This window comes from Argiope bruennichi, chromosome 7 (assembly GCF_947563725.1).
Source record: "Argiope bruennichi chromosome 7, qqArgBrue1.1, whole genome shotgun sequence".
NCBI classification, from domain to species: Eukaryota; Metazoa; Arthropoda; class Arachnida; order Araneae; family Araneidae; genus Argiope; species Argiope bruennichi.
Genome location: NC_079157.1, coordinates 69,852,457 through 69,879,637, shown reverse-complemented (window position 1 = coordinate 69,879,637; position 27,181 = coordinate 69,852,457). Strand labels below are relative to the sequence as shown.

Below are 27,181 nucleotides of genomic sequence, written 5' to 3'. Positions count from 1 at the left end.
AAAATGGAAGATTTTTTTTGGCGGGAAAGTTAGTTTTTAACTAATAATTAAAATTCTAATTAAAATTTCAAAAAAAGGGACCCCAGGTGCACATTCCCGACCTCTAAGGTATACATGTACCAAATTTGGTAGCTGTATGTCAAACGGTCTGGCCTGTAGAGCGCCAACACACACACACACACACACACACACACATTGAGCTTTATTATAAGTATAGATAGATATAGATAAAATACTGATTTCGAAAATCTTAACGAAAAAGAAAATCATAGTTTAAATGGAATCTCTAATAATCAAATTTTCGTTTATCTGAAATAATTACGGTTCTAGTTATCTCGCTCAAGTTTTTATTAAATTTCTCAACCTAACTTGTTTAAAAACTTTATTTGCTGTCAAAGTATAAAAGAACTAGCAAATTACTGAGGCAATTAAAAAGAAACATAATGTCTTCATAAACTTAGGAAAGTAATTTTGTATAAGCTTTGTGTTATTATTTTAATTACAGATTTACTTTTTGAATGTACGGAAAAGTTTATATTGAATATTACTGCAAAAAAAAAAAAATGTAAGTTTATCTTTTTGTAGTTGGTGATAGGCTTAATTTTTTTTAAATTTAAAAACAAAGTAATTTAAAATTTAATGATATATTATCTTAAACCACAAAAATTTTCAGAATGAAAAATATAATTTAAAAATAATCTTAAATTACAAAAAAAAATTTGGAAAATTTTAATGCTTTATGATTTAGCAAACGATTTCATTCAAAACATTCTTCAAAAATTGGAATACATTTAATGAACAGTATAATTATTTATTTCTGTATGCAGCTGAAATAGCCATTAAACGTTATTCTGTTTACCGAAACAATTATTTCGACATTTGGCGTTTCTTGTGTTTCGACCGATAAAAGAAAACTCTTTTATTTGCAATAAATTTTATTCCTTTCTTTCGGCATTCACACCCTCAAAACCAAAATTGTTACAACTTCATTAAATTTCACATTCGCGCCATAAAAGACGACCCGGGAAAAGGGAAGAAAGGCATTTAAAGGAAAAAACAAAATAAAGAAATGTGTAGGCTATCAAATTTCTCGACATCGCTTTCAGATAACCCCTATCATTTTACAATGCATGGAATAGAGAATACTCGTTTTATTTTTTTATTTTTTGTATTTGCGCCATTTCACGAAGACAAAGTATCCCCGCCAAAAACTGGAATTACCATACAGATATCCCCCTAAAAATGAGAAAAGGAGGAATTTACCCCCCTGGCAATTTATCGTCTGGCATCATCACGAAAAAAAAGAAAATGAGAAAGAATTGGTTTTTCTTCTTCCCAATTGTCGCATTCAAAAATTCTTTTCCTTTTCATACCCACCTCCCCCCCCCCACCCAATTTATTGATGGACTGCATCCTTAGAAGTGTCGTCAGTGACGTCACCAGTGGCAGGCCAATAGGCGTAAGATTCTGTCAATTGACCGCGACTAATGCAAGGCCGTTCGTCAAACGTCCTCGCGACCGAAATGCTTTCGGTCCGGGTGTCCGGAACAATTATCCGGGAACTCCCCATCTGTTTTGGTTTCCCAACATACCGGGGGAGAGGCGGGGGAGGTAGTATTTTATGGCGAATAAAGAGTTCGGAAGACAAGAATTGTTTTGGTGTCTTAGATGTGAAAGAGATGCGTATCGGCGAATCCTTTTTTTTTCCCTGTTTTAGGTCTGATGTTTTTATAGCTGTATTTCGTAACTTAATGCCTTCGTTAGTCTTTGCACTACATTTTTACTTTACCCACTTATTTATCTTCATATTATGTTTCTTTCCCTTTTTCTTTTTATAATTTTGATCCCCCAACCGCCCGAAATTTAGAGTTTTTACTTTCTATACATAGTACAGAGAAAGTATAGTAATAGTCAAAATTTCGAACTCGAGGTTTTCACGGATCACCACATTTTAAGGCCTCCTTGAGTTCAAAAAGCGTATTTTTGGAAAATATTATTGTCAATCTGTGGCAAAGATAACAGAAAAACGTTTTGAGCTAAACGGTTGAAATTTGGTATACGGCCTTTACACCGAATTTTCAGAGTTCTATCAAATTTTGTGTAAAATCCGTTCAGAGGAAGTCTGGCTGTTTTAATGTAAAGTAACACGATAATTACAAAACGAAGCGAACTAGATAGATAAAATTCAGTGCATAGATTTAACACCTATAGTGTAAACAGCTGCCAAACTTTGAGCCAATGTCGGCTACTGGTTGTCTGTCTGTCTGTCGATTTGTACTTTCAGAAACATGCAAACATGATAATTCAAAAACACAAAGACTTGAATATATCAAATCTGGTACGACATTTTATGACTATGAATGCAATTTTGTGTCAAATTATTTTTTCAATCGGTTGAGAAAAATGTATCTGAAACACAAATTTGATTTTTGGATACCATTAACGCTTGCTAGATATTAATCGCCAAATATCTCGCCAAGGATAACACGATAGATTCAATATAAATGCTAAATTCAAGCCAAAAGTTAATATTTCGTTACTATGGCAGGACAAGTTTCATTAGAGAGTATGCGAAAAAGCATTGAAGAGATCTCTTCCGCTAGTTTTTTAAAAATAATTATTAATAAATGTCTTTTTTGTAGCAGTTGCGTTACTCTATCTTCTCTTTTGGATAATAGATGGCGATACCTGATTAGGTACGCATCCCACAGTGCATTGCGATTGTAATGAAAATTAGATGATATGCTGTTCTGTAAAAGGTGGCGCCTTAATGTCTTGTCTTTCGTGTTTATGTTTGTTTTGTGTGAATTGTGAGCTTTAAAAAAATGTTCTCGAAAACATGCGTCCTCTTGCTTCCACTGCAAGGATCATAATGATCTTTATTCCATCACAGTTTGAGGATCTTGCTCGAAGACAATTTAAACCTGAATAAAGCTAATCAGAGTTTCTTCCGGAGAACGTTTTTTCGACTTCATTTTTACAAGAAAATTTTACATTTCATTTTTAGAAGATAATGTGTTTTTTATTAAAACATATTATCGACATTAGATAAGAAAAGACGAGTTTCACACTAATCCTCCGCTTTGTTGAGAGTGGCCGTCTTCTATACTCGGACATCATGCTTGCTGCTTTGTACACCCGGTAGGATAAAAGTTGCTCCTAGCTGAACAACTAAAATGTTCGCCTTCCACAGGTTAATCTTCGAAGATGTGGAAATACAATAACAATCAAATAATCAGGCACTTTTAATCTAAAGAAGTATTCCGATTTGTTTATATCAGTTTGATAAAAATATCCTTTACTTATCCGTTTCTGTTGTGTAAAGGCGAAGTTTATTTTTGTGGAACTAGCATAGGAATATGGTTTTCCCTGACAATACGCTCGTGTATCAAACGCTTTATTATTATTTCCTCTTATCCTTTATTTGTTGTTAAGGGCATTATATAGCAATTCAAACGATACTAAAAGCATCCATCAAAAGTCATACAAAAGAATCTAAGATTAATGTAAGAACTTTTTTATTAGATTTATAAACATATTAGTTATACTTAGAAAATTATTTTTAACAGAAATGATTTTTAAAGGACAGACTTCTTTTTAATAATTCCATCAAAATCTTCACATTAAAGAATTTTTTACAACAGCATCTTAAACAAAATTTATAAAATTCTATACAGATTTGAAAAAAAAAATCTCTTTTTAACTTTTAAATGTTTCTTAAAAATTAAGAACGCAAAAAACGATTCCTGATAAAAAGAAAAGATATTTAATATATTCTTTTTCGATAAAAAAAAAAAACCTAACGCGTTTTTAACTAAAGATATTTAATGATAAAGCAAACATTAGTTTTACGTATTTAATTTCCGATCATTTGATATGTCAACGTCCGAATCCCAAAACTTATTTACATACTTATCGTTTTTCTTTAGCTAATGCCATTCTGCAAAACGAAACTATGTATCGAATAGTTTCTTTTTAAAACGAACGATTTTGTTATTCCTGTTTCTCTTTATTATTATCATTGCTTTCTCTTTTTCAATTCAGATGTGCTCGATTTGCTGTTTACTCAATGGATTATTTTATTTCTTCGGCAGTATTTTTTTTATAAATCGTTTGAAACTGAAAGCTTCTATAAATTTATCTTTTCTTCAACGGAATACTTTTTTTTTTAATTTTTTTTACTTTGGTAACGATTTCAATGTTTATCACCCAGCTCGTTTTTTTTTTTTTATTTCCTCGTTTAATTTTTTTTATGTGCTTCCATTTATTTTCATGTGAAATTAACAGCATGGAAAAAATCTGAAATTACTTATTTGATGAAAATATTTCGAATGAATTTTAACAATAAATCATAGAAATTGAAATAATTCAATTTCATGGTGGGAAAATGTGATACAAATTTATTCAAATATCAAAATAAAGTTTCTTCTTATATATAATATTGTCGATACAATCCACCTACACAGATTATTCAAGCTGTTATGAACACAAATAGGGGAAATTTTTATTCTTGGTAACGGTATTTTTTCTGGTCTTTTTATTATCAGAACACAGAAATAGAATTATCTAGACGAAGGATTTTGTTACATTATAAAATCAGTGTGAGCCAATTGTCTTAAGAATCTGGCCAACGATTTACGTTAATATTTTGTTTATGTTAATTGGGCATTACAGAATTTATGTTGAAATGTCAGCAGTTTATATCCTTTAACTTAACTTTTTCTCTAATAAAATCTTGCAATGCAGTATATAAACTACCAGTACAGAACCTTACATTTTAACGCGACACGTTACAGGCAACTACTTTTAAGATTCGCCGTTCACATTCTACATGGCTTGAGATAAATGGTGGGTTTAATAGTAAGAAGTGAGAAAATACATTTTATAACAGTGAATTTTAGTATATAAACTTGTGTCTTCTGGTATTGGTGGACAAAGAAATGAGCTCATAGAACTCTGGCTTATCCGGCTTTTTTGTTATCCGACCTGCCCTTCCACCACATTAGGCCGGATACTCGGGAGTGTACTGTAATAGTTAAAATAACTGGCAAAACGCAGAACCAATTCGTCAAAGAATTTTCCTTCGATATTTTGATGAATTTCCACGTTTCAGACCTCTCTGGAGAAGTTATAAGCCTACTAAACTACACCCGTGCTACTGCTATCATGTATATTTATTGTTGCCTGTTCAATAATTGTAGTCGCAATTCCTTTAGTTCTCTATATTCCAGTTGCCTGTTCATTGTTCAGGTTTCAGTGCAAAAGTTCCAGTCTCTGCAAAGCATAAAACATTCGCCGAAATTTTGTAATAGAAAGAGGACGGCGCAACCCAGTCTGAAAAAATCCTTGAACGTGTCAGAAGCACTATCATTGCTCTGAATATGTAATATTTTTTTTGTGTGTGTAGTCAGTCTCATAGTGAATAAGATAGATTTACATAAATTTTCAACGGACGCCTAGAGCTTAATCTCTGGTCTGGGTGAAAAAACTGAATGTTCTGGAAAACACAAGAATTGTGGCTTAATCTCTATTGGGAACCAAGATCCATAGATCCTTTTCGAAAATTCATTACCCTGTTATGAAGAGATATAAAAGTGAAATAGCTAAAGCGATTCAATCTCGTGGATTTTCTCTTTGGAGTGTTGGCTGGAAAGCGAACCCTAGCAGTTTCCGCTGAGCTCTTCTCTATGTAATTATCTGCTGTTTGTGCTATTGATTTCCGCAAGAGTTGTTTTTGTGTACACTTCAATTGTGTTTGCCACCTGTGTTCTCTTGTTTTCTTGTGGTATAATGCGTTGTTATTCATTATTGAGCTTGGCGGGCTCCTGATCATACATCCACTGAAAAATTCACGTAATAATATTTATTTTGTAAAAGAATTTGACAAATCACGCTCTTTCTTATAAAGTTTGATCCAAAGTATCCAAATTCGAGCGTAATGAAAAATTGCTTCATATGCAATTCCATAGACAGGGGAATTCAAATACAGTAAATTTAGATTAAACGCTTTAAATGATTAGCTATTTTCACTTATAGGCCAAAATATGAACTGCTCCCCCCCCCCCTCTTTATGCATAAAATTTGGTTGAAATTCCGTCTATAATTTTTGCCTGGACTATTTTAGCCGAATTTAGATGTGATAAATTGTTTAGAAGATGTAAACTTTGGAGTACTTTCTAACCTGCTTTTCATCGACAACTTGTAAAATAATCTTTTGGGTGCATTTAGTTAATTTAGACGAGAGGAATTTCAGCTTTCAAACCATTAAAGGAGGCAGATAACACAGAAATAAGTTAACGTTGATCAGGAATGAATAACCAGAAATGCTAGGCTGATGAACGAGAGGATATACGCAGATATAACTAGCCAGTAGAGATGCAAAATTCTTTAATGGACATAAAATTTCGCAATTTCTCGTAGTTCTTATCATATTACACTCGGGTCATGGAAATACACCAGAAAGTTTCTTTACGCTTTTTAACCTTTTTTTGTCCAACTCTGTTACTCAAACTACGCATGGGCAAGATTCACAGTTTCGGAGAATAAGATTCTAAAATGGAAAATTATAAATTAATTCAAGAGTAACCATTTATGAGAAAATATCATCAAAACGAGATATCGCCAACACCAAACATCGATCACGTCCAATTTTTAACCGTAATAGTCCAGACTATTTCTCCCGTTCTTTTTGCTGATTGAAGTAGTAGTAAAAGCTAATATGCTCTTTCTGTAGTAATGGTGAATGATTGTAAAAGTATTTATTGTTTAAAGGACATTGATAGTAATAGTGGAGATTCTTGTTGCAATATTAGCATGTCGTAAATCATAGTTGAAAAAAAGGGGACTTGCCCTCAAAAACAATATTTTGCTTTCCGAACTTACCATTTGAACATTCTTATTCTTTGGTTCTTTCATTTGGATTCTATAGCTGATGCGTTTTAAATAATTCAAAGTATTTTATATCCAGCAGTTGATGCGAGCGATAAATGCCCCATTGTTGTCAAATATGAAGTTTCGCGCAATACTCTTGATTTATACTAAAAATAGCCTAGCCAAGTTTTTTTTAAACTGCCTCATTTTCGTAATTTCTTCAGGTTTACTTTAGTTATTTATCGTCCCGTTTTAAAGCCAAAATAGGGCTATTTTGAGACAAATCTTGTAATTTGGAACCACGGTTAGATGATGAGGACGACACTTGAGCTGGAATCCTTCCTCCATACTTCCGCACCATCCCATGTAACTTCTTCAAAATCTTTGTTCTTATGATCTCATTTTCTCAAGATCCCAAAACGGCCTCGTGATATAATTAATTCAAACATCTTTCATCCGTTAAAACAACATACATTTTTGTAACTGAATTTCAAATCTGGTATTTTTAAATTTTCTAAATTACTCGTATTTTTAACATATCGCTGCGTTGCGCGCTTCGCATACATTTATTTAAACTCCTAGTTATTATCAAATGTTCATCAATTTTTTTCTTTAGTAAAAAAACGGATTCTTTTTTTGTTTTTTTTTTCATTGATTTAAATCTTTTCTTTTGATGAGAATTCTTATGTGAGAAATTTTCTCTTTTAACCCAAATTTATCTTTGCGATGAACTGACTCCTGAACAAAAATTAAATTCTTTTCATTCTCTTCTTTAAAAAAATCAAATTATATTTAAATTCATCTTATGTGGTGGTGCAAAATCAGCGGTACACCATTAACTTTGACTACTTTGTTCGTTGCCCTGAAACTAAAAAGTCACAAATAAGTCATTAATCCATCCCAAAACAAACGACCTACTCGGTCTTTCAGAAACATTTCCTTAAACCAAATTCAATTCATTTCGTCTCATTTACTACAAAATGAGAAGAACAAAAGCTTTAACGATTCCCGCTCAGAAATTCTACACCGCACGAAAACTGCCTATCTTAATCTTAATCGAAACCGGAATTTATCGCCAAGTTTGGCGGGAAGGTAAATGGGGAATTTTAAGGCGATGTAATTGGCGATGTTAATCACCCGGAGAACAAGGCAGCTTTAGGACGAACCTACTCCTGTGTTTCTAGCAGGTTGCCATGACAATCCCGAGGGTCGATGATACTCATGAATTCACTTCTCTTTCCCCCCTCCCCCTTCAAGATGAGGGCGTTGCCAAGGTCGTTTCTTCGTCTAAATGCATACCTTAGCGTAAGAGGGAGGGGGGGGGAGCGGCTGATGTTTCGATATATCTAAGGTTCTTAATAGTTAATGGACGAAAACAAAAATTTACGAGGTGGTAGCTCGAGTAACTTTATTTAATAAGCAAGATTTGTAAGCTAGGGAAACATAAAAGTTTAATTAAGATTACGAATATGCTGCTTTTGGCGATGCATGTTGATTAAAAATATAAAAGTAGCGAGTGAACTTGAGTTTTTAGTTTGTCAATTATTTATGGAATTTTTAAACAGGTTTTAAATTATTGGAACGCGAATTCGCTGATGAGAAGGGGCGTTTGAGATTATTTGTCAAGATATCAAAGTTGATTGTATGCTCGTTTCACCGAATTAATCTAAGTAATAAAAGCTTGCTTTAAAAATAATGGGCGAATTAAGCGAGGAAGCTTTCTGAATGACTTAAAGGTTTGGTGATGTAATAAATAAAATCCTTTGGAAGATAGACAATGTCTCCTACTTGTTCAACTTTTTCAAGACTGTAAACAAGAAAAAGTTATACTAATTTTGTATAAAAATGCCATCACTATTCTCAATTTATCTGGCTAAATTTTATTTTAATCTTCTTTTCGTTATGTTGATGATTTACCAATGATTTGCAATTTGTGATGTGCATCTTCTTCAAAAATAAAAGGGGGAGGGAGTGCATTTTGTTAAAACAAAATTACTAGATAGAAAATGCAATAAAAATTATTGTAGAAATTTGGCATTAAATATGAAGAGATTAAAAATTGTTGATTTATTATTTTATTTGTATTTAATAATAAATAGTTTTGTCTCTCTTAAAGAAACATAAAATCCTTATATTTGTGATTTAGCGACATTTGATTTTTGATCAAATTTTATGATAGAAGATAGATTGAAAAATATCTTAGCATATCCATATCTGTTTTAGTGATGTCTTTTTATGTATAATAATTTCATATAGATAAAATTTTTATGATTTTTTTTTTGTCTTCTTAAAAAAAAATTAGCCAGTTGACTACAAACAAGGATCGAAAAGCTTTCAATTCATTTAACGATATTAATTTTTATACTCATCAGTATAAAATTATTATAATTTTAGAAAAAAAATCATTATTTGAATTACACATGGATCTTTAAAATTCATAAATTCAAGGCCTTAACATTCTGATAGTTTAATAACTTAAACTAAAGTAATAAGTTTACATGATGTTAAGAACATCGGGCAAATATATTACCTATTGCATTTAAAATCTAATTATATGTTATCCTACGTTCTACTATGACGTCACATCCCCCCCTCCCCTGAAAGATGTTCATTAAATTCGAAAACTAAATCGGTTCCCTCTGTAATGTTTGTAATTCGACAACTTAACATTCCCATTTTCAGTTCTCGTAATTCTACTGCACTTTTACTGGAATTATACTATTTTCACATACAATTAGCCGCCTTTAAAAACTATTTAGTTCTCCTGGAATACTGGCTGTGTGTTTTAAATCTTTTATGCATACCTTGATATTAAAGGTTCTTGCAAACAAAATATTTTTAGGCATCAAATTTTAATGTGTTATTTTAATTCCCTTACACCTGTTCTGCTTACAGAACTTTCCTAATAAAGTCTAGTCCAGTAAGATTAAAAGGCCATTAAAAATAAAACTATTCTCTTGTTGACACAAAATTGCAATATAGCATTCAAAAATTAAAACAATTATTTAACAAATACATTTTGCAAGAATTTAACAAATACGTTTGCCAATAATTTAACATTTAAAAAATTGTACCAATGAAATATTAATTAGTAATACCAATGATACAAATTTTACTGTTATGTACAATTTTCCTGAATTTTGTCAATTTTGAAGTATAATATTATTTTGCATAATTTTCAACTAAAATTTCATTGTTGTAGTAAGATTCAAACTGTTTTCATGGTTTCATCAAATATTTAATCATGTGATCTTTTTTCAATGCTAAAAGCTAAGGATGAAGGATTCTGCTATATCTGAGGATTTTACAGAAGGATATAGAAAATGAAATTACATTATCGTCACTGACAACCTTAATAATAATAATATTTTCCAGAGGAGATATTTTGAGAGCGATTGGATAAATGCCAAAATCTCGAATAATTTTATATTCATTGAAAATTCAAAAAATCACTCCAAAGCAGACATTTTCACCTTATAAAGTATATCTATGCCAAATTTGGTGCCTCCATATAAAACGATTTGTCTTATAGGGCGGTGTAATATGGTAGCGTTAGATTATTCCAAAGAAACAGGCCGATTTTTAAACCGAATTGGTTTATTTCTTTTTGACACATAGGGACGATCACTACATTACACAACTTTACAAAGACTAACATTTAAACATGAAACATTTTTAAATTTTAATAAGCTATTCCTTCCGGTGTTTCTTTTTCAGCAGACTCCTCATTCCGCTCCACGCTTCTTTCTCCACGTTGCCACTCGGCACCAACTAAATTTAGTTTCAATCGCCATCTCAACAAAGCGTCTAGTCCTTCAGTACTTTACAGCGGCAACATATACAGATACAAATTCTCTTTTATTATTAGAATAGGATTTCTTAAACTTTCTGCACTCTCATCCCCAGAATTACGAATTAAGTCAAAAATGAAGTATTTATTACTAATAACAAGACCAAATTCAATGAAAGATAATTAATTAGGAAATTTTAATCAAACCTCTTTTAATGAAGTAATAAGTTCTATTTTTGGCACTATTTATAATGAATTCTTTTTGTGGGTTTGTTTTCCTGTTCTGTACAAACACACATAATAGTTTACCAGTATAAAATGCCACCAAAAATTGGGGTTAACAAATCAAGCTTTGATGAAAAAAATTTGTGCAAAATTTGGTGCGCTCAATTTGCGCAAGCTTTGATGCACGTTTTTGCAAAAAAAAAAAAAAAAAAAAAAAAAATCGATTCCGTCGCTGTCACGCTTACAGTAGAAAGATATTAAATAATCAACAGCAGAAGAATAAAAGATAAACTTATATATATATATAAATTTAAGAACAAAAGAGATATAACAAAAGAACAAAAATATAAGGAATTTTAAATATAAGCGATATAATTTTAGCAATTACTAGTTCAGAGGTGATCGTTCTCTGATTCAAATCTAGATTACGATCTGTGCATGAGTGAATGAAATGTATGAAGTCCACCCCGTAAAAAGGGTTGTGAAGCGTGAGTAGCTAAGTCGTACTCTTGGCCTGGTTGGCGCTACTGTAAAAACAAGAGAGTTCACGCGGCTTAACTCGCTTACAGATAACTGTCAGCGGGTTTGTAAAGTGCCATAAATCACAACACTTTTTTAATTTTCAGTAAACTTATTCAATAAAATTCGTATTTTTCAATCGTATCAAATGAGAAATGTTTTTAATGCTTTCCATATTAATCATTTAACAGTCTAAAAAGTCAATTTGAACAAACTGGTCTCTAAAGCCATCTAGTTCCTTATAATCTGGAGAAAAAAAAGACATTTGAAAGGTTTTCAACTTTCACATAGAACTAAATCGAAACTGAGGTTTTAAAAAAAACTGTTATATTGTGTATTCGTCGCTTTTATAACACCGCCTTAGGCGCTTTTGGAAATTCCGAAATTATTGCGTGCAAAAGGCAATTTATAAAGATGATACTTTTTTTAAGGAGAGGTACTTGTCAGTTGTAACAGTGACCAAAAAGCGCCAAGAAAAAAAATTTCGCCAATTTAGCGATTTCAATCGCCGAACTATATATGGCATATAATTCGTACATTCAAAATTTTTCATAATAAATAATAATGCACTTGAATATATTTTTAAAACTTGGCGAAATTTTTTCTTGGCGTTTTATGATTGCCATTAAAACCGAATTGTACCAAAGAGATCATAAAGTAAGTTGCATTAAATTATCAAAACACAAAATAAAGTAATTACAACTAGCTCCATATTCGTCTTCGAATGCAATCCTTATTTTACTGCATTTAAGACAAATGTTTCGCTAATGATAAGGATTTAACTTCAGTGACTCCGAGCAAACCGAAGTCCGCTGGAATTCAAACTGAATTATACTTTAAACAGGATTTAACTTTACATTACATCCTCAGTATAAACGCAAACATTTGTGATTAGTCCTAGAAGGTCCGTAAACTCACCGAGCTGGCATTATCTGCGGATCGGAAGCCTTAATTAACAAAATTTCAGCTTGAGCTTAAATCTGGACCAAGATACTATATATTCCTGCACTTTCCGAATCTGCAACGGAATTCCAATTATTTCAATTTATACCTTATGAAATATTCCACTATGATGGATGGAAATTAGTAACAGTATTAAAATATCCGCATTCTTAACATGTCATCAAATCAACGTTAGCTTTGCGAAGGTTAATGCCGGTAATGATATGAGCTTTGCTGCAGCATTCAGTTATTACAGTTGGATTGTAACTAGGTTGGATTCGGAATTAATTACGGACTGAATAGTTAGAAGGCAATGTGCATCTTGTGTTGGCATCATGGTTAGCATTTAAAGCGCCATCTGGTGAGAAATGTATTCGATATGAAGCAAAATATGAGAGCAGTGGATTGATGTAAAACTCTGCGAAAAAATCAAGTTATTTGGAACGAAAAATTGAGAAATTTTATTTTTATTAAATTTTGAAAAATACGTAATAAAGACAGCTACTGCAAATATAAAATCAATGCTTCTCTATCACTAATAAAGATGAATGTATGTGTGTTGGCGCTAGACTCTTTCAGTTACATCTACCAAATATAGTAAATATATGCTTTTGTATACTTAGCTGTTTTTTAATTAACATTTAATTAATTAAAAACTGTGCAAGATTTGATTCTTTTTCTGTAATAAGTTGTAGAAATGTTAATTTTCAAAACTTATTTTTACATTTTTTTTTAAATTAACAATTTTTAAACACCAATTTAATTTGCCTAAAATTTTCCCCTGAAAGTTGACAATTTTGTTTAAAAACAAAATATTGCATATTTTTATCTATAGATTTCATTGTTAATATAAAAATCAATTTGTTTTCAATTTCATTAAATATTTAATGCGTCATTTTCTCCCTTTATTGAAACCTAAAGAGGAAAGAGTTCACTGATTATGCTTTATTGTTTACATGAGAGATCCGAAAGCAAAAATATATTACAACAAACGAGCAAATTGTAGTAGATTACAAATGCATTAAGTTTTTAATGATACCATGATGCAACGGGATTCTAATTCATTAGTAAGACTGGTGTACACAATAAGCAAAACAAGTATAAAGCTATTAACAGGACTTTATTAAAATCTGGTGCTGTATAAGATGCTTTTGCACAATGGTCTGATTTCAACGACTCACGAATTTGAAATGGTGTTTCGTCATTGAGAATACAAAGTGTAAAATATTTTAAAATTTTAATATGTCAATAAATAAGCGATAAACCGATTATCATATTCCATCTTTACAAATGAATTATCAAGTTAAACAAAATTAAGTAAAAATATGTTCTGCTATGCCAACAGCTGAGTCTTTCTGCATGTTTAATAACACCTAATGCATAGTTTAAACGGAAAAGTTGCTAATAAAGAGTTTTTGCACGACGCAACTCAATATTTCAAATTGATTAGCAAAAATGTTACTAATGCCAGATCTTGCTTACTCTTTCAGCAAATACTGCTAATGAAATTCAGGTAAAGTTATGAAAGTTGTAACATTTAATGTTGAATGTAAGAATTTAATAAAATGTAAGCGTTTCTGTATGTATTCATTTCAACATTTTGAAAACGGCTTTTACTGAATTGCTCATTTCTGGATAAGATTTAAAAGTATTTTTGGTTTCTTAACCTAATAAAACATTTTAACAAAAATTTCGTAGATATATTTCTAATGTTAGATGCAATATGATTTTGAAGTGTTCCTATTCCAGCTTTATATTTAAGATCATGCCATTTTATTAATGATTTTACAAATTATCGTAGAGTAAACTGACTTCTGAATTTAATAATGGTTGACAAATGAGTTATTTATTTTAGAGCAGAACTTTGAGTAACTTACGTAAATTAAAGTTTAGAAAAGTATCATTTACACTACTTAGACATTTTTCGGAAAATATCATCGCATACTTCTCATTCCTTGTAAAATGTGGCCACATTAGCAAATAAATGGTTGCCATTACTTATCCTATTTCGAAAAGGGCTTTATATTTGCTCGAATGCGATATTTGTGTTTTCTTCTGCTTTGAAAATAAAATGGCGGCAATGTCAACTTCACAATGAAAAGCGATAACTTTTATCAACACAAAAAAAAAAAAAAAGGAATTTTATTCCATGAAAAATGCCGCAAAATAATTCCAACTTATGCAGATTTAAACGCAATTTAAATATGCTATGCAAATGAGACGATTGTTTTTCACCGTTCCATAATTTCTTTTCCAGCGCTCTTTTCCATTACTTCTTGTTTTGTTTGTTGTTCTAACCGCCATTTTCATTTTAAAGCATTCTGGGTAATGCTTCTCTGAGTAAACAAACGAATATTTTTGGCGCGCTTCCAGAAAGTTAATACGGATGATTACCATCAAATGAAAAAGGGTTTTGCGGGGGGGGGGGGTTGATTTATTTATTTACGAGACGAAAAAGACAGAACATTTCAGAAGGAGGCCCAGTAATATATGTGGGCGCTTTTAAGAAGCCCCTCATAATCTGCATAATAATTGTTTGAAACTGTTCTTTGCAAAGCCAGACTATTCATTATCAAACCATTATCAAAATTGTTAACGTACGTTGAATAGCACTCGACTCATTTTTTAATAAATCACTTTTATAGAATACTGCTTAGTATTCAATGTTTGATCAGAATTATTATCATGGACTTTGCATTAGCAAACTAGAATATTTTAGTTAAAACAAATATTCATCTTTCTCATCCGCTCCAATTTTTCTTTTTAAACTTGTTTGAACAATGTGAAATTAACATGGGAGTGCGATTCATGAATTAAATAATTCCAGCAGCTCTGGAGCACTTGCCTTTATGTTAAATGTTACTGTATTATCCAGGGATGAATTTTCAATTTGACAGACTAGGCAGCTGCCTAGGGCAGCTAAGTTGTGAGACGGTTGCAAGCAAATCGATTTTTAAAATTTATTTTTCAGTTGCAAATAAATGTCTGCAAAACACGCAAATTTTATGAATAATAAGGTATTAGGATAATATCAACATTTTATCAATTGGTCAAGCTCCTATACGTTTCATTATGTTTATGTAGTTTTTTAGAATATTTTTAAACTCAAAACGTCTATTTACATACTGTTTTTCACAAACGGAGATGATTAGGCAGTCAGGGATTATAATATAAAATCTGGAATAATAAAAATAAATACATATTGTTACAAAATTATTTTCTGCAAATACCGCCAGTCAATCATAATAACGCAGCGCTCTTAATCGCTAATAAAGCAGCTTGCTTGCTGTCAAATCCTCTCAAATCTTTTATTTGTCGGCGACTCCGACTACTTTCACACACGACTTCCCTGCAGCTTCAGAGTGCCTGTCTTTTATAGTTCCGGGAGGCGGGGCTAGAATCTTCCAGACCAATCGGGGCGTACCTGGCTGTATCTCGGGTCTTAGTGGATGGATCGTGAAAGTTCTCGAACTTTCTAGTATTATCCATTTAGTCACCAAACTCGCCAAATTCGTCGCCAAGTCACCTGTCGCCAAGCTCAGCACGCACAGGACAGATCTCACAACCATTTTAAAGGTTTTTCCCACGATGACACTATTCGTGCCGGGTAGCAAAATTACAGATTTGTAACAATATTTACAAAAGAAAAATATTTGCCTATAATAAATCATTAATTTGTAAAAAAATGTCCGAAACGTGCAAACTAAACTGATCATGTTATTTTAAGGATATTGTAATGGGCATTGTGTGACGTCTCTTAAAAGCAAATAATATTCAACAAATAATAATCAATTAATAATAGCCAACAACTTTTTAGTGCAATGTGTTTTAATAAGTAATTAACTACACACATCACAGGTACACATATATAAATGATATAAAGTTGTTTCAGCATTAAATGGGCCATAATCTGAGGCCATATGCCATATTCCATGAAACACATCACACACACACATCGTCTTACCACATAACACCACTCATCCTCACGTCACTCCATCACAATTTCTCTCGTTCTAATCATTTTTTTTTTTTTTGAGTTCGTACGTAGAGGGCGCTAGTCAGTACAATTGCTTAGGACCGCGAAATACACTAACACGTCACTAGCATAATCAAATTGCATTGTGCAATATTTATTCAGCATGACAGCTGTCTTACTAGGAAATATTAAGCAAGATATTGTTTCGTTTCGACAAATACAAAATGCTAGATGGCATTTTTCAGTATCACTGTCACTGAAAATGTTTGGTTTGAATTACAGTACAATTTGATTTCTAGAATCTGTCAGTTTGAAGCTACAAGATGCCAATCAGGCTGGGAGATTTAAAAAGAAATGTATGCAGGAAGGATTGATTGCGAAGCCGATTATCATCATTTTTTTTAATTCAGCAGCCATTGTACAATCTCGGCAATAGGCAGTAGGACTCCATTTACATGAAAGTGATTGCATACAGTGGCAGTCGTGTTCGTTGTTTTATACTGCAAATATACTCGGTATAACAAAATTGTTTTTAACGGTATCTGTGATCTCCTCTCCCAAAAAAAATGGACTAATGAAAAAAAGAAGAAACAACAAGGGTGGTCTTCACAAAATTTTCTCACTTTCTTTCTAATTCAGGTATCATCTTCCTTCCCTTTTCGCATACCCTGGACAAATCTGTGAATGCCATGTGTATTCAAAGTTTTATTTTCGGTTCCACATGGGATAATTATGTATTTCATAATACAGTAAATTAAGTCGTACTTGTTTATTAATTACATGGCATTGGCGAACATTAAGAAATATTTATCCCTGGCGTAAATCTGGCTTATGATGCTTGGGGACATTTTTGACGATACTGGCATACGGTCAGTGCACAAATACTAGAAAATCGAAAATGTATTTTGGACGCCTTTTTGTTCGACTGATTAAAACCAAAATTTGATACAGAATTACAGGTGTAGTTAAAAGATCACATACCAAATTTCATTCATTTAAGTCATTGCGTTTTTTAGATTTCGAATTTACGTATATGCTAAAATACAGACTAACAGACGGTCTACTTTTTGACAGATTTGGTTAAAAATTTGAAAAGAATCCAAATTTTAGATGCTAAACTTGTATACCTAATTTCGTCTACCTAGCCCTTTATATTTCGTAGTTATGGAGTTTTCTAGTATTTGAATAGACAGACAGACTTCTTTTGAATGGATTTCATTCAAAATTTCACAGAAATCCACAATTTTTTTATAAGTTCATGTACCATATTTCATTCGTCTAGTTCAACTCGTTTTCGTGTAATCGTGTTCTCAAACAGACATTATTTCAAAAATATATTTTTCAGACTCAGAAAGGTCTGAAACATAGATTCGTTCAAATCTGGTACTTTTTTACGATTACTATAATTTCTGTTTGTATACTTCGGATATTAGAAAAAAAAAAGGAGTGCAGCCACTTTTTTTTGTAATAAAAGATTTAACTTTTTGCTGATGCTGAGATTATTAAACAAAGGCATTATATTTTCTGGACTCAATGCATTATACAGTAGTGTGTGTTTGTAGTATAAATAATAAAATTGCATTTGTTATATCACCTTTGCTGTATGATAGTGTTGAATAATTGCAATACTGTGGCGATAGTGAGAGTCGACTACTTTTTGGACGTGAAACAAAAGGAATGTTGGCTTCAAATTTTGTTGGTTGATTGTTCCGTAAAAATTTGTTTGCTTTAAATTTTTGAATTAAAAATTTCAATAAGTAATCACTTGACGATTGGCAAGATAGATGGAATTTTTCAAAATGGGCCATCGAACTTTTGTAATATGGTAATTTTATTGGTAATATTAGCAAAACACAATGATAATTTGGTGATTGAAATTGAATTGGTAAATGCAATTTATGCGTGAGAACTGACAGTAGGTAGAAAATCCATTTAATCAAACCAAAGCACAGCTTGAAGCCAGTCACGCTATTTCAATAAATGCCGATTTAGCGAATTTGTGGCAAATGATAAAGCTATGAGATTTCATTTCACGGATATACTCCAAACTGTATGGATATTGTTTAAAGATAATTCGCACTGATCTTCATAGAAGGTAATGAAATACCCCGTTTGAGAATTTTTGGAACACTACATTCTTTTTGGAAAAATTCAAAAGATTGATTGTAATTTCTATGTAATAGCCTGGATACCATTTTGGCTCATACCAATCTAGTTGTATGATAGTGGTTACAGTTGCACAAGTATGCACCATCATTCTGTATGGGCAGCATAAGTGATATTTATTTCAGCAAGAAATAGGGGACTTCAAATTTTTTAAATCAAAGTACTTATTCTTTATCAGGGTAGACTTTTAAAATAATCTATCATATTTTCCATATTTTGTCAGAAATAAATATTATCTGGGCTTCATTTGATTAGAAAATTAATCTTCATGTCATAGGACATACATTTTTTCTTTCTCCACAGATTTGGTTACGTCACCCGCGTGACAAAAACTTTTCAGGCCAATTTTTCATATCATTTATTACCTTAACATTAGATATTCATTTAATAGAGACATGTAATACTTAAAAAAAAACATTGATTCAATATTAATAAAATTTAGTTTCGCTTATTTGGAAAAGTTTTCACGGTTATCTCAGTTAAGATTATGTGATCATATTTTTATTACACAGTGGTCTGCCATTTAACTTGTGATATGCATGGTCTTTTCCATGAGAGGGGCTCGAGCATTTATTGCAATATTTCGATTTCGTTCTTAAATTAGATACTACAAACCGTTACTTTAAAGTGAACAAGTAATATAACTTATTCTAATTTTCACCTCTAATTTATTCGAATTTTATTCATTCTATAATAACATTAATCCATGCTCACGTGATACAGGTCGAGTTTGCCGTGTAAATTAAAATTTAGAATACATTCCGAAATTTTCTGAAATGAAAACAATATGATGTTACTGATAGCATCGAGTAATGTTATGTTATATGACATGCGCAGTTTATCGTGTAATTGTGAAATCTGTCTCATTTGCCTTATTATGATTATTTCATGCTCCATTCTACATTTATAACAAAAATACAAAAATAACTAATCGATGACGAAATCATTTTTTCATCTACCATAAAAATTAATATATTAACCATTATTTGTGTTTGGTAAAAAATAGAAGAGTAGTTTTTGGCGTAAGAAAATTCTCATTGCATATAGATCTTCCATTTTCAGAAATAACGAAATGTTTGAACTAACAGCTGCATTACTCAAAGAGAACTTATACCAACTTTCGAATCCAGATTTAGGATCGCTCTCGAAATCGACAATCCTTGTTCCACTTAGGCCACTTGTTATCTCAACCCTCCTGCCAGGCTCTAATGGATATTAATGGAGTGTTCTTAGGGGGCGTCGAGTGTTTTGTCAATCCACGAGTGTTTATCCAATTTTCTTGTTCTCGAACAATGCGGGTGCACGAACTACATAGAAAAGCGCGGGGAAAAAAACTTCCTTTGTTCGGTATCCATCCTCGTTCTCTGCAGAGTGGCATCATTTGTTTTTATTTGTTTTATTGAATCCAGCAGAATGGATGAAGCCCTGCGCAGCTGATTTTCAGTGAGGTTGAACAAAAAAACACTCATCCTCTGAATTATAGAGGTGGTGGCATCTTCAATCTTTTCGCTCTGCTGTTTGTTCGGACCTATTCATTTGGATCCGCTAAAACGTTTGTTATTAATCGCTGTTGTTGTTCTTAAAAGAAGCGAATACGAATTATGATTAATGGCAAGGGCTAAGACGGGTAATTTTTTTAGCTGCTTTGGTTGGATTTTTTCTGTGCTAGAAGATGCCATTTTTTGAATATATATCGTCATGAAATAGTTTTTTTCCCAACAACAATAATAAAAACATATAATACGAAATGCAGTAAAAATCTCTTCAGTAAGTCTTTCGAAATACTGCTCCTGGAAAGATGAATTCCAATCTTAGTTACAACACGATATATTTGAGTCATTTTATTTTATTTTAAAATAATTTAACGAAACAATAAAATGATATATATTCCTTTCTATAAAGTTCTTCATAATCTCTTTAGAATATTATTATATTTATAATTTTTAACGATATTAAGAGAACTTAGAATAATTTAAAAACAAATAATTGAATCTGATGTAATTTTAATTCCAACTCTTTTATTGTACTCTTATAGAATTTTTATTTCATGTTATATAATGAATTAATATTTCTTTGTTACAGATATTGCGATATTTTCAGCCATTTTATTATAACTTACGGTAATTAAAATAGTAGCCTTTGATGCAATGGCTTTTCTTGCTTTTTATCCTTCTTGATTAAAAAAGTTTACAAGTAAATCCTCAGATTATAATTTTGAATAAAAAAAGTTCTATTAAATTTCCGTAATCAAAAATGTTTGATTTTGGATTATATTTATGCGAATTCAATTTGTGACCATAAAATGTTTTTTTTCTTGTGGTTTTAAACGAAGCATTAAAAAATACCTTTGAAAATTATGAGAATATATTTAAACATTGAAATGAATAGGAATAAATAAATTGACATCAAATTACTAAAGAGGTTTCATTATATAGTAATACATCAGTAAACAATTTTAAATGATAAGTTAAAAAATGAGAAACGAAGTAGCAAAATTATATTTGTTTTATTTCTTTATTCTTCATAAAAATGCAACTCATTTCTCATAGATATCGAACACAAAATCCTCGAATAATATTCGGCTACAATTTTCCAAAACATCTTGTTATATAATCAACCATAATCCATTCATAATGCATGAAATGAATAAATTTAAAAATCGTCTGCAGTGAAATAATTTTCAGCAGATGTTTTAAACAAATAAATACATCGCAGTAATTTACTCAATATTTAAATACTTCATTAAATCAGATATTGGATCAGATATTAAATAATTCATTAAATCAGATATTGGATATCTGATACGAAATAAAATAATTTTGGTGGTAAATAAACATCGAACGTTAGAAATTAAAAGCTTTTAAAACATATTAATGAGCAGTTTACTTAATATCCATATAGTAATTATTACTCCAAGTTTTACAGCGAATCTGACAAAAAGGAAATCTGATACCTGATGCCATTCACTTAGCTAATGTATTAACCGCAATATAATATATCACAAAAATATAATTAACTAATTAAATAATTAGATAAAGTAATCGTTGATTATTTTTACATTTTATAAACGTCGGAAATAGCATTAAATTATTCTAATATATATTATAATGTTTTATAATATTTTATTTTAAAAAGAAATTGGAACTTATTATCAGGAAAATAACTTTAACTTTTAAAGTTTCTAATATTACTCGCATCATTAAGATTATTCAGATTACAAAAATTGTCGTCTGCATATTACAATTTATTTATTCTCTTTTGAATTAATTTACTTTTAGGATTTAATGTAAAATGAATAAACGAAAAGTATTGTCTCCGACAGCGATCTTAAATTACTTGAAATATATTAATATTTTCATAAATAAATTTGACTTGAATGGAAAATGTATGCTTTATGGGTGAAGCTTTTTTTAACGTCCTAATGTTTATGATCTGGATATTGCAAACTGCGTGTTGCGATATATTTGTTGCTTGCTTCACAGGCTTATGCTCGAAATATTTTAAAAGGCCAACCGTTGGACTTACATCTGTCAAATTTGCCATGTAATTATTTTGTATAAAAAAACTTAGTTGTAAGGATTATATGTAACGATATTGAGGAAACAAGCTACACGGGATAAATAAAAGTATTTTTTTTAAGCATCTAGCCTTTTCTTTCATAAATATTATCTGTTCTACTAAAATCTGCAGAATGAATAAAGATTTGTAATATTAATTTTTAGAGAGGAATTGAACGAAGTAGATGAACTGCATGCACTCGAAAAGCACTGAATTAAAGAACTGGTGGTATCTTTTATTATTCGGTCCGTTTTGATTGAAACTTATTCAGTTAAGCGTTTGTTATTGTTATCTTTGTTATTGTTTGTTACTGTCGTTATTGTTTATCTTTTAAAAAAGGAATATAAGTTATGATTAAATTAATTTACGATTAATAGAATGGAATGAAATGTTTTATTTGTATTACGTTGATTTTATGTTTTAATTTTTACTTTCTTGTATACAAAATATAGAAAAAGTAGTGTAATCGTCAAAAAACTCGAATTCGAAGTTTTGACGAATCTTCACGTTTTAGCATTCCCTGGGGTTGGAAAACACATTTTTGGAAAATGTCTGTGACAAAGATAAGTAAGAAACGCTTTGAACTGGATGAATGAAATTTGGTATACGGTCTTTACATCAAATTGGTGGATTTATATCAAATTGTGAGCAGTGTCCATTCAGAGAAAGTCTGTCTGTTCGACTGTTTGAATATAAGTTAATACAGTAAGTATTAAGCGAGAAGAGCTAAATGGAAAAAATTCGATGCTCAAATTTAGCATCTATAATGTAGCTACCTACTGTATTTTGAGCCTAATATAATAAGGGGTTGTTCGTCTGTCTGTTCGTCTGTCAGTAGCAATTAAATGCGATAACTCAAAAATACAAAGACTTAAATATATCAAATTTGATATGTGGTTTTGTGACACGATTGTAATTCTGTTTCAGTCGGTTGTGAAAAACGCGTCTAAAACATAAATTCGATTTTAGGATACTAACTGCATTCTAGGGATTAATAGCCAAAAAAACCGCCAACACAATAGATTCAGTAAAAAGGCTAAATTGACGCCAAAGGTTCATATTTGGCAACTATTGTACGCCTGTGGTATAGCATCTTTTGTAAAGAATATACGAGAGAGTTTTGGATACTCCACTTCCTCTGATTGGTAATTTTGAATGTAGTCACTAATCAGGTAATTATTTTAAAAGGACAGCTTTTGAGCTTTACAAATTTTTAAGGCAATTTTATTTAAATTTTACTGGAAGAAATATGGAATTGTTTTATGTTTATACATATTTTTGTGATATTGCAACTGAAATTCATTTTAATTCCATCAATCCTATTGAACTGATAACTCTTTTATTTGTTTAAATAAATTTTGTTAGTCGCAATGCAGGAGAATTTTTAACTTCATTATCTATAAAAAAATAGCATAATCTTTTGCAGATCTATGAAACTTTAAAAGCAATAAATACATTTGTGGGTTTTTCATTTCATGTTGATGAAACTGTTTAGTTTTTTTTAAAAAAAATTATACATTTGCATTTTAAATTTTCATTTATTATTTTTCATTATATATATAATAAATATAATATTAAAATTATTTTGACTCCATGAAGTAAGAAATAAATACTACAATGGAGTGGAATGATATTCATATGAAATATTAAATGCCATTTATGAAATCCCTCAGCAGAAAGGCTGTCTAACAGTCCCTCAGCGCGTACGTCAACATCAATTAATTTAGATAATTAATTTAGAAATTCATCGCTGCCTGTATTGCTATATCGCATTTCAGCGTGAAACAATTTAATTTCTGTTCACTTATTTTGTTCTGTTACTACGATCTCGCATTCATTGATTACATTATCGTGTCTAAAATGCATCGTATATTTACAGTAGAATAAATTGTATTACCTTAAAGCAGAATCAGTAGGGAGTTCTGTTACAAATAGTGTTAGCAGTAGCATAATAAAAAAAGAATTGTCCTTAAAAGGGCTTTGGGTTTCTCAATAAAATGATGCCTGTAGTAAAATGCATCTTTGGACATTTCTCTTATTCTCTATTTATAATGGAATAACGTAATTCCATTATAACGTAAGACAGATAATTGAGTCAGTAATCTAATATTATTGACTCAATTAACTGAAAATTATATAAGCTATCATGGGCGTCCAACAAATATCAAATAAATGACACTTGATGGCTTTTAAAATTAAACTTCTACGACGCAGGAATTTGAATAATTCTAAAATGAGGTCCAGAGTTTTATTATTACTGCTTCTTCTCAAAAAAAAAATAATAAACAATTTTGTAAAAACATATTTATGGCAACATTTTGAAATGGAATTTCTTCCAATTGTTCGACATAGGGAATATCTAGAGATAGAAAAATGTAGAAACGTTTCTAGAAAAACGTAGAAAATAAATCGCATTCACGTGGAAATATTGCGCGGAAATGCCATTGAAATAGATATAGGAAACAGCTTTGTTTGTCAATAAAAAGAGAAAACAGAATGCTTTTTCTAGAAATTCTCTATATTTTGTACTAAAATGATATTTACATATATATCGCTCCGTGAATAACGCTTATAGACGCAATTTTGAATGCGTTCTATAAATGCTCCTGGGGATTATAACTATGCTTTATCTTTCTAATTTTTTATTATGAAGGCATTGAATATTATTTGAAACATTTCAGAATCTTAATTATAAAATCAACGGGATGCTGGACTGAAATATGGTCTATTAAAAATTCAAACAATGTCAAAAGAAATTTTATATTATAAAATAAATATATATGTTATCATTAAAGTATATAATACTTCATTTCATTAAATACCTATTTGTATGCTAAAGTAATGAATGAAATAATTGGGGGGGGGGGGGGGAGAGTACACTTGCGTTCTGTGAAACAAATTCTTAAAATATCGACATGCCAAAGCGAACATTTAAAACTATCTTGACTAAGTTAAATTAAGAAATCAGCATTCCTTATGTGTTTACATGCTTGAATATCGTATAAAGCATATTAATATAATAATGTAAACATAAATAATTTATATGAAGTATAAAAAATAATTTACGAAAGGTGTTAATGAAGGTGCGTAATGACTTGACAATGCTCGGCTCAACACATTAACCAATCTTTCTTCAAATTAATTAACTATGATTATGATGATGATATCCTTGCATGTTAATAATAAATAATGAATTATTAAGTCGAACAGCACCCTTTTGGGCTAGGATGTCCCATTTTATTAATCGTAAATGCAACTCAACCCAGTTGTTACAGAATTTAACCCTAAGATGAGTCAAGGCATGACATGAGCAGACACACGAAACTTATAATGCAATCGTTTGGTTGCTCTCCTAATTAGCATTTTTCTAAAATTAGTGAATGTGTGAACTAATTCCTGAGTTTTTTCAGGTAATCAATTTGTTGCCAATTTTTCCCTTCCTCATATGCTACAGCCTTGAAATTTCATACAATTTGTGTATTCTTGTCGAGGCCACGCTATTTAAAAATTTTTAAAACTTAATAATAATTTCAAAATTTGGCTAATCAATTAATATTATTAAATTTTGATTCTCTACTAGTGGTGACACCTGGTAGCAAACTTGTAATACAAATTATTTTTATATACCATAATATTTATACTAATGAATTATCAATTAAGAAAGGAATTAAATGAATTAAATTAGAATAATTTCATAAATTAAAAGATTAAAATATATATAAAAAATTATATTTTTAGTACACTAATAAAAGCGTGTTATTAAATTTATTCTTTTTCTTTTCTTTTCAGAGCGTCCTCCATCTGAAGCAACCTTCACAGGAGAGGAGTATCTCCATTTCGATGTACGAGGCAGCGGCGGCGAGCCCCTGGTCAGCTGGAGTGACCAGGTCTCACTGCAGTTCCGCAGCAGACAGTCCGCAGGACTCCTGTTTTTTGCTGCCGACATGGGCATCCATGGGACAGGCACTGAAGATTTCCTGCATGTTTCACTGAAGGGTGGAGGGATCGCGGTCCACACTAAATTGGGTTCCGGTCATGTTGAGAAGGTGGTTCGTCCCTCCAAAGTGAGGTTCGATGACAACCAGTGGCATAAAATCGTCATTCACAGAAAAGTGAGAGAGGTGAGTCTATTTAAACTCTTTCATAACATCTTACAGAGTAATCGAGGCACTCTCTGAAGAGAGATGATTATTTTAAGTAATGGATAAAAGCGCTTTATTCTACACTAAAAAACGATTTCATAGTAGTAAAACACAGCCGAAGCGAATGCAAGATCAACACCTTCAGTAAACAGTAGTCCGCCAACAGAAAATCTTTATTAAACAACCGTATCAGTACAAAGAAAGAAGAAGAAAAAAAAAAAAAAAAACAGACCAATACTTCTAAGTGAGACTTCGCTCAACTCCTCACGTCTTTCGACTTACTGCTTGCTATTAGCTGATTTCCGGTCGCGCGCCTCCAATTTTTATAGATCTAGAATGTTCTAAAATTAAAGTTGGTACTCATGTCCTGATGGAGCTATTGCCATGATTCTGTGTTTTTCATTTTTGTCGCGAAGTTTGTCAGTAAGGGCGAAGGTCATTGGTCAGCATCCATTATTTTATCTGTAAAACTATTTTCCTTTCTAAGAGACTTACTACGCAGGAAATCCAAATTTCAAATTCTTAACTCTCACACATTGTTTTAATTGTTTAATTCTTTAAGAAATTAATCTAAATTTTTTTGGAATTATTTAGTTTTTACAGTAATCCACCGTATAACTAGCTAATGGACGGAATTTGAATTTTTTTTATAGATATTTACATATAAAGAATTAAGAAGACGTACTGCTCAATTGGTACTTCCTTTATAACCAACGCTATCTGCAAAATCCTTCACGTATTTTCCTCATTCGGTCATTGTTGGGACTTCTGTGGATGTTCTGGGAAATAAAAGTGGCTCATATGTTGCTTTTTACTAATACAAAAGCCGAAAAGATTTTGATATATTTCATAAAATAAATCATTTTTTTCGCTTCCTTCGAAAATCGTAAATACTATCAGTTAATGCCATTTAACTCTTGTTAATCATATGTTTTTAATGTCCTGTTAATTACATTCTCCTTCAGTGGCGAATTTCTGATTAGGCAGCTCTAG

The 27,181-nt window shown here is 31.1% G+C and overlaps 1 protein-coding gene across 3 annotated transcripts in view; it reads left to right on the top strand.

The window, feature by feature from the left end:
* LOC129975678 (neurexin-1-like) overlaps positions 1–27,181 on the top strand; it is a 373,471-nt gene that overhangs the window by 212,816 nt on the left and 133,474 nt on the right. For all 3 annotated transcript variants that reach the window (XM_056088803.1, XM_056088801.1, XM_056088802.1), the window contains exon 5: positions 25,836–26,167. In XM_056088803.1, the coding sequence (XP_055944778.1) occupies positions 25,836–26,167 (332 nt within the window). The remainder of the gene's footprint in view (positions 1–25,835; positions 26,168–27,181) is intronic.